The sequence below is a fragment of the Penaeus chinensis genome, chromosome 19 (genome assembly GCF_019202785.1).
Source record: "Penaeus chinensis breed Huanghai No. 1 chromosome 19, ASM1920278v2, whole genome shotgun sequence".
NCBI classification, from domain to species: domain Eukaryota; kingdom Metazoa; phylum Arthropoda; class Malacostraca; order Decapoda; family Penaeidae; genus Penaeus; species Penaeus chinensis.
Window position 1 is genome coordinate 24298344 of NC_061837.1, and position 8834 is coordinate 24307177.

The 8834-nt window shown below is 38.6% G+C and overlaps 2 protein-coding genes across 13 annotated transcripts in view; one reads left to right on the forward strand and one right to left on the reverse strand.

Annotated features, from left to right (window-relative positions):
- Positions 1–367, reverse strand: part of LOC125035322 (WD repeat-containing protein 7-like) — a 72123-nt gene extending 71756 nt beyond the window's left edge. For all 12 annotated transcript variants that reach the window (XM_047627639.1, XM_047627629.1, XM_047627633.1 and 9 more), the window contains exon 1: positions 1–367. This exon is cut by the window's left edge and continues 19 nt beyond it. The gene's annotated coding sequence lies outside the window, so the exon portion shown is untranslated.
- Positions 368–879: 512 nt separating this feature from the next.
- LOC125035324 (26S proteasome non-ATPase regulatory subunit 7-like) lies at positions 880–7793 on the forward strand. The gene is made up of 6 exons (XM_047627643.1): positions 880–1143; positions 5134–5219; positions 5358–5543; positions 5761–5862; positions 6053–6205; positions 6844–7793. Exons 1-6 carry the CDS (start codon positions 969–971, stop codon positions 7135–7137), a joined length of 996 nt encoding a protein of 331 aa, XP_047483599.1. The 5' UTR covers positions 880–968; the 3' UTR covers positions 7138–7793.
- The last annotated feature ends 1041 nt before the right edge of the window (positions 7794–8834 follow it).

The window sequence follows — 8834 nt, forward strand, 5'->3', positions numbered from 1 at the left end:
CAAGCCAGCGGCGGAGCTTAAACGAGTGATTGCTGAGGATCTTGAGTGAGGCGAAAATCGGAAGTCGAAATTCGAAGACTTATCAGAACCGAAAATAACAGTTAAGGGGAAAAAAAGAGCGAGAAAGGGACAAGACAGCAGCACCTGAGAGCGAGAAGACCTTCCTCTTCGTCTTCCTTCTGCTCCAGGACAAAAAGCATCTAACACTTATTAACACTGGTGAAAGCCCTTCCGTCTTTGCACCTTCACATGTTCTGGTTTTCGTGTAATCCCCGGAAATAAGAGTAATAAAACGTCCATTATTGATCACTCTGAGTCCGTCATCGCGATCATCTGACTCTCGTAAACATTGCTATGAAAATCGATCCGATAAAAACATACTTTTTTGTTTCCTTTCTTGGGACGCGTCCTTACTTCGATTTAATTTGCGGTAAGGTCTCTATAAATTGCTAATTCGTTTCTCTTATCGTCATGGAGTTGAGCTGGTGTGGATTTTATTCATTATTTGGATAATTATTTACGAATTGCCACTTTTCTTCGGAAGGAAAGCTTTGACACTTGGCAATGATACGATGAGCCAATGAAAACGTTGATTATCCCTAAAACGTTTGTCTATTGGCTGAACCACGACGGGCCAATCACTACTCAGAGCCTTTTCGAACTGCTTTCCTATTGGGCAATTCTGCGGCACACTTTTTGACACATTCCCTCGACTTTACGGATCCTTAGTCTAAAGAGGGCAATTATAAACACGCGTTACTCATTGAATTAATATTCATGTAAAAGATTTAATAAAATCCATAAAATACACCCCCAAGGCCTTCCTCCTGCACCAAAAGTCGGAAAAAAGCAAATCTGTCCCCCAAGTCGACGTTCTGCCGGAGTGACGAATCAAAACAAACTTTTTGGCGAGGAAGCGAAACCGTGGCGCCGACTCTCTCCTGAATTTCGGCTCGTAATTCGTCGCGATGAGCACGGAAACCTTGCCCGTGAACAAAGTGGTGGTCCACCCGCTCGTCTTGCTGAGCGTAGTGGACCATTTCACGCGAATGTCCAAAATCGGCAGCACAAAGAGGGTTGTCGGCGTGTTGCTTGGCTCGTGGAGATCCAAGGGTGTTCTTGACGTCTCCAACTCGTATGCAGGTGAGGAAACGTATACTTATTTGCCTCTTTTTCCTTCATTTTAATCGGGATATTGGGTAGTGTTAGCTATCGGAAGGTAAGAATACCGTCATTAAGTGTCCAACAAAGGCTTTCAGAAAAGGGAGTGATTTCATTGTCGTTTCAAAGGCCCGTTGGATTATATCCCGTCCAAGCTATCAGATCCAGTCTAGAAAGAGTTTGTGATGCCCCTCATTAGCATTCATTTAAGCTTTACTTGTAGAAAAAATTAAATGTCAGACACTGCCATGAGGGAACAACTTTGACTTTCAACTACCTTCTCTAAAGTCAGGTGCCCTTTGTCCCATGATTTTTGGAAGTTTCCAATTACCTCATTTAGCTATGAAACTAATTGGCAGATTTGATAAGCTTTGCCTTTGAAAAGTTATATATGATGTGCCTATTAATTTTTCATGGTGCTGAAAGGAAATAGCTGTGGTGCTTATGGACATTGTGGGTTATACTCTTTCTGAGATTTCTCTACTACTAATAGTAATGAGAATGGTCTGGAAGAAACATTTGTTAGAGGTTTTTGTCCAATTAGATGGGTAATTCCATGTAGTAATGATGCAATTGCCAGAGACTAGCAGCTGTATTATTAAACATCCCTGCATGGTGGGCTTTCCCTAGAGCCATTATATCAAAATTATTTTTAAATGTTATTTAAAGATATATTATACGGCTCTCATTTTACTGTATGACAAAAAAAATAAATATACATTGTCTTTGAAGACTAATGTTGCTCCATATTGGGAGGTCTGTAATGCTTAATAGTTTCCCCATAGTTTTTTGTGATGTTTTATAACAGATTTCAGAAATTACAGTAATTACCATATTTTTATGACTCATCCCCATATATATATTCAGAAGAAATTTTCTTTTTCTTTTAATATATATGCATATCCATATATGTGTATATACATCCAAAGATATTCTCTGACCAAAGGCCTGAAATTGCATATATTATATGTTTTGTTAATTTAAACCTTCATTTATAAAATAAAGTTTTGATATGTCCATGTTAATGCACAACAATCATTAAATAGTCTATAAATGTAAATATATCAATGCTTGTGATCTAGATGTAAGTGTAAATTAACAAAGCGTTTATTAAATGCAATTTCAAGTAAGTGGATGCACATATATGTAGGCGTAAGTATAGTAAGACATATATAGGTCTATACAATATTAACATAAATATACAAGTGTGTGTGTGTGTGTGTGTGCGTATGTCCCTATCCTAGGGACTGAATTGCAGGGCCTGCACCAGCATTTTAATAATATGGCCGTAAGCCCCTGACGCCAACCAGGGGGATCGTAGGGAATTGAGGGTTGGGGGATGGGGGTTTTGTTCATAACAGGCATTTTATAAAGCAAAAGAAAGTGGAAAATTATAAACCTGAGCCAAAAATAATATTTCATATAATAAAGTGGAAAATAGAAAATCCGAGACAAGATTCGACGGGAGCTACCTTGCGTTCTTCTCAGGTGCTGTGGGTCATTTTCCTTTAGCCCTCACAGTAATACAGTAATGGTATTTCTTTTCTGTTATCTCCCACACTGCATGTCATGGCCTCCCTGCAAATCGTGAAGGCGATGGCAGTGTAGAAGGTCGCCCCCGTGTGCTATAGGGCTCTTGTGGCAGGAAGTGATTGATGGTAGACATAGCTAGGTCAACCTGGAAATCCATCTGGTCCATGTGTTCATGCCCCAGCATTTTGTAGACCAAAAAGCTGTTGATGGGAACCAGTTCATAAAGATAAAAAAACACTTTCTTATACCACTTCAGTGATCTCACTCAAGATCTTCTCACTGAAGGGTACGAGGGGGCCATTTGATCACTGAGATCAACACCCTTTATTCCTTCATTATATTCCACAATGCACTGGGGCCTCAGGTGCTGAGATCCCCTGTGTGTTGACACCATCACGGAGGTATGGATTATCTAAGCATGTTCACTGGTTTGGTGTCGACCAAGGACAGGCATAACATCCCGCTTCGGGAACTTCGGGAGTCCATATCCCCCTTCTTTTTCGCCTTTAGGTCTCGAGGCATGTAGCTGTGATTTGACCTTATCGTACCGACTGCACCCATCTTCCGGGACTTGAGGTAGTGGAACTACACTGGAGAGGTATACCAGTTGTCCATGAAGACATTATACCCCTTGTCATAAAAAATGCCTTTCTCCATCAAGTCAGCTGCTGCTTTAAGGAGGAGGGCATGTCACCCTTTTCCTGACCGGTATAAATGCACAACCTGTCTTCCTCTTCATGCTGTGCTTTGTTGTCAGCAAAGAGATCTGCTCAAATCTCTCTTGAGGCATGGTAGATGGGAAAATCTCCATATGGAACCTGGGTTTCGGGACGAATAGTGGGTCAACCCAGGTTTATAATTGAGACCCATCATCAGCCACTGAGCCAGGTACAGATGAACCTCGACTGTTGTCACTGACTGCCACCTACAGCCATGGCTTCGGGTCTTCTTGTTGGCCTCCTCAGATCAACACACAAACAATAAGAAGAATTAGTTTATGTAAGTACCTGACTACCTTTGCTGCCTGAATATGACAGAACTGTAGACAAATACATGCGTACCAACCCAGCATATCTATTTCTCCTACGATGTGGTCAAGAAGTTAATCGGTGATAAAAGACCTGTAGACCTCTAGAACCATGGATTCATCATCATTTGCCTCCAAGAGAAGTTTGGAGTCCCTGGCACATTCTTATTCCACCTTCTGATTGTATACTGATCAAGTGGCTCATTGCTATCAAGTGTGGTGTCATTTGTTGTGTCATTTGCTGACACATAATCCAGCTCATCAACACTGGGCATTTCATAGTCCTCAAAATCGTCCAAGGACTCATCTGAGGAGCATCTGTTGTCCTCTGAGGAACCATAAGCTAATACCTTAGTTCTTGAAGTGGAAAGCAAGGGTTTATGGGAGCACGAAAGTGAGCTGGAATGTCTTCCTTCCATGGTGCAGGTTGTTTGCTTGAATGAGCCCTTGACCAAGCTTTTATGCAGGTTAGGAACCAATCAAGTAATGGCATGTGACCTAATCCAACAATCAAAGCCATTGCTATATTCCAGCCAGTCAGGCCAAAGTATGTCATAATCACGCAATATAGTTCCATTTGTTAGTATAAACAAATCAAGTGATTATATGTCATTAATTATTTGTCATAATTACATACATCACATCATTATCAACCAACCATCTATTGGCCCAGAACAACAATAAACAGTCAGTCTGCAGTCAGTCATCATGGCAAGAACACATGCCATATAGACTGGGGGCTCCTACAAGCCATGGCAAGATTAGATACAATACAGGTTAGGGGTACTTATGAGCATGGCAGGATTAGATGCCAAACAGAGTGAATGGGTTAAGGGTGTTGTGATATCCAGCAGATATTTTTGTAGTTTCACTATAAATATGAGGGAACAGCAACTGTACCTTTGTTGTTTGATTACTTCTTATGCTTTATAAGAAATAGTCAAACTGATCTATCTATGTGTGTGGAACTCTGTAACATTGTAAGGACAGATGTCTCAGTTTCTCTATTAGGCACCATTTCTACAAATGGTAATTCTTTACAATATAGACACACTCATCAAGGAAAACCTTGTCTTCACCTCGATAAGCAGGGCACAATTTTGCAACTTTGCCAACATCTATGAAAATTAGTCTATAAGGCTATAAGGACACTCATGAACATATATAATGTCTTCTTTTTTTATTAATATTATTCTTTCTTTCTTTTTGCCAATCTTTATTCAGTGATTCTTCATTATCTTTTTTACTTCCTCCCTGCAAGTTTTAATTCTTGCTCCACAAGTTAGTGTTACTGTTACAGATACAACTTAGTATTATGCCAATTTAGTCTCAGATTGATTTTATTTGCAACAGAATCTATTTTGTTCTTGTTCCTCTTGGGATCAGTTAATAAGAAAAGGCTTTTGTTACAGTTCCCTTCGATGAAGATGAGAAGGATAAATCAGTCTGGTTCCTTGACCATGACTACCTTGAAAATAAATACCACATGTTCAAAAAGGTAAGCCATTTTACTAAGATACTACTGCATTTTCATATTGCTCTTGCATTGTTAAATTTGATTTTGGATTGCTGTTATTTAGCCATTTTTATAATTTTTTCAATTATGGTGTCTTTTACTAAATGTTTATTATTACAGGTCAATGCCCGCGAGAAAATTGTTGGGTGGTACCACACTGGGCCAAAGCTCTACCAGAATGACATTGCAATCAATGACCTGGTCAGACGGTATTGCAACAACTCCGTGTTAGTCATCATTGATGCCCATGCCTCAAACATTGGCCTTCCCACAGAGGCATACTACAGTGTAGAAGAGGTGCACGATGTAAGTATATAGTTTTTCATACTTTATTCTTTGTTATAAAGATTTTATAACATTAAAAGATTAGAAAAAATGAACAAGAAGTTCAAATCTATGATAAGAATATGTGTCTGTGAGTGCATTTATGTATGAAAGAGAGAGGGAGAGAGAAAGAGAGAAGTAAAGGAAGATGGAGAGGGAGGGAGAGAGTAAAATATAAACATGTCTCTTCTTTGAACAGGATGGAACCCCTACCACAAAGACTTTCGAGCATGTAGCTAGTGAAATTGGCGCAGAGGAAGCTGAAGAAGTTGGTGTGGAGCATCTCCTGAGAGATATTAAGGTATGTATAAAATAATGTTTCTTGATTTGTCATTTTGGGTTATAATAAATAAAAAGAAAAAAAAAGAAATAAAGAAAAGTTTGAAGTAAGCAGTTAATTTTCTATGTGAAGATATTTTTTTTAATCCATCCTAAAATCTTTTATCAGGATACAGAAAATAAAAAATTGAATGTTTTTTATTTGTTTACAGGATACAGTTGTAGGCTCCCTTGGTCAGAGAATCACCACTCAGTTGTTGGGATTGAGAGGTCTCCATAAACAGCTCAGCGAGGTGGCAAATTACTTAAGACAAGTTGTAGATGGAACTTTACCAGTGAATCACACCATCGTTTACCACTTACAGGTTAGTCGCTTTGTAGCTCTTTTAACTCTTTAGAGTACACAAGTGATATCAATCTGATTCTGTAGGAGGGTCAGATTGTTGTTGCTGCTGCTGCTGCTGCTGTTTTTTACTTCCTGTATTGCTAGTTTACTGAAGTTTCTCGTTATACCCTTGTTTGGGTCTAATATTCAGATTTTAGATTCTTTATAATTGTTAAATAAAATGTAATAAAAATATCTATCTTCAAAAGAATAAAATGCTTTCACACAGTTACAGGCAAATCAAAATTGCAACTAGATGAAGTAACTTGTTCCTTTGTGGCCCCCAAATGCCACCAGCTCAGAGCTGAGAGTCTAAAAACACATTTTTGAAAAAGTAGAAGCATTGACGCAGAAGTACATCTGCTTAGAATGTTATTTTTAGCACTTAGACTAAAGTCAAGTCAACAGTACCTGGACACACAATATATCAATAGTAATGACAAGCTAGCACTCTAAGGGGGTAAAGATGTACAGCCATTGGTGTTGGCTGTACATCTGATTTAGTTTATTGTTCTGTTGTCTTTCATCTTTCCACCAAATATAGATAATGGAATGAATCATTTCAACAATTTATGAATAAAGTATGTATGAAATTAATTTCCTGTTTTTCTTCTATAGGATATGTTCAACCTACTGCCTGATGTAACCAACCCAGCTTTAGTCAAGTCCCTCTATGTGAAAACCAATGATCAGATGCTGGTGGTGTACCTGGCATCCCTCATCAGATCTGTTATTGCCCTTCACAATCTTATCAACAATAAGTTAGCCAATACAGATGCTGAAAAGAAGGAGGGCAAAGAAAAAGATAAGGACAAGGATAAGGACAAGGACAAGGATAAGGATAAGAAGGAAGGAGATAAAGAAAAGAAGGATGAATCAAAAGATGAAAAGAAATCAGAGGATAAAAAATAGTTGGGTGAAAATGTAGGTTAGGATTAATATTTCTTTATATGATAATGAAATGCTTTGATATAAAAAGTTGGAACTCCTTCAGAAGTGGACTTCATTAGTTATTTATTATAAGGTCTAAAGGAAAGAATAATGAAAATAAAGGTAGAAAATACATATTTTCAAATAGTCTTTTCTGTTTTTTCATGAGAGGTTCAAAGGTCTTTGGTAATACAAATTTATGCGACCAAAGCATTTATTTATGTACAGGATATTGGATTAAGTTACATTGTGAATTGTTTCTCTTCGGCGTTCAATGGCCTTTTTCCAGTACTTCTGAAGTCCTGCTGAATCATCCACAAATTAATTATTAACATTTGACTATAAATATGTAACAATCAAATTATAGTCCTCATTGACAAATAAGAGTAATTATTTTGTATTAACTAAGCATGTACTTCGATTATATCCTGCATATAAATGTTGTTCTAGAATTATTTATTTCTTGATATTGAAGTGGTAAAAAAGGACATTTTAATATCCAGTGTTTTGGTATGTAACATCTGCATTACCTCACAGATAAGCTGCTTCTGTTCTGAAGACTAGAATCATGCAGAACTTAGCTAAGAAATTTCAATATTTTTGTTGTTTAAGACAGGTAATAAAAGTTGGATATAGTAGAGGACTACTTTATTATCCCAAGACACTTGTAACTGAATGCCATAACAAGGACTAGTCTAATCTTCAAATTCCCTTTTCCTTATATTTTTTCATGTATTGTTGCTGATATTGATAAAAAAAAAAAAAATCCATATGCCCATTTTTGTTGTAGAGAGAATGAGACCCAATGCTAGGGGTCTCCCATACCTTGAGGCTCAGCCCTTTCTCCAACTATTTTTTTTCTTTCTTCCCCTTTCCTTCTATTACCTTCTCCAACCCTTCCCCTGTCCAATTACTACGGTGTGAGAGCCATGTTGAAAGGATGAAAGGCTGACTTTGTGTCAGTCATGAATGGTCTCGGGGAGCCATGGGCACGGTATTCCTTTGTTTAATTGTTTAGCCCTTACCCTCATGGGGACCCTGAAGAGTGTATCTTTTATCTTCCGTACATATTTCAGGCTTACCATTGCTGGTAATGAAGATGATGTATCCTTATTAGGGGCATTGAAGCTTGCCCCTATATCAACTAGCCCCTCTGTATCTAACTCCTCCGGTTCACTGACACCTAACTCTCCTTTGATCACAGCTCCAACCACTGCTACCCCTCTCCTCAATGTGCTGTCATCTTGACCCAACCCGAAACATCTACCCAGGTTATAAGTCGACCTTCAAAAGTGACCCCCATCCTCACTTCCAATGTCCTCTGACCCACCCACCTGCACAATTATAATTTACTACCTCCTCCTCCCTTATTACAACTCTTCAACCTTATTGCCCTCATCCCACAGTACTATCTCACTCCATACCACTCCCTCCTCCTCCTGCCCTTTCCCACCTACAATTCCCACTTTACAAATCTTTTGAGTACTCTATTTAGCCCAACGAAGTGGGACCGATTTTTTGTGATTCCTCCAACTGCCCCTTATTCCAACAATACCCTCTTCTTTCAACAATGTTTCCAAAAACAAGTAGGCAAAGTCTCCTTCCCCATTTGCCCTGATCGCTCATGTCTTGTCACAGTTACATCTGTGTCTCAAGCCCATGCACCATCAACCTTGGTA

What these genes read in the sequence shown, in the direction of transcription:
- LOC125035324 (XM_047627643.1), top strand. Translation starts at nt 969, where the DNA reads ATGAGCACGGAAACCTTGCCCGTGAACAAAGTGGTGGTCCACCCGCTC. An exon ending in CGTCTCCAACTCGTATGCAG is followed by an intron (nt 1,144 to 5,133) that starts GTGAGGAAACGT and finishes CTTTTGTTACAG; the next exon opens with TTCCCTTCGATGAAGATGAG. An exon ending in ATCTCCTGAGAGATATTAAG is followed by an intron (nt 5,863 to 6,052) that starts GTATGTATAAAA and finishes ATTTGTTTACAG; the next exon opens with GATACAGTTGTAGGCTCCCT.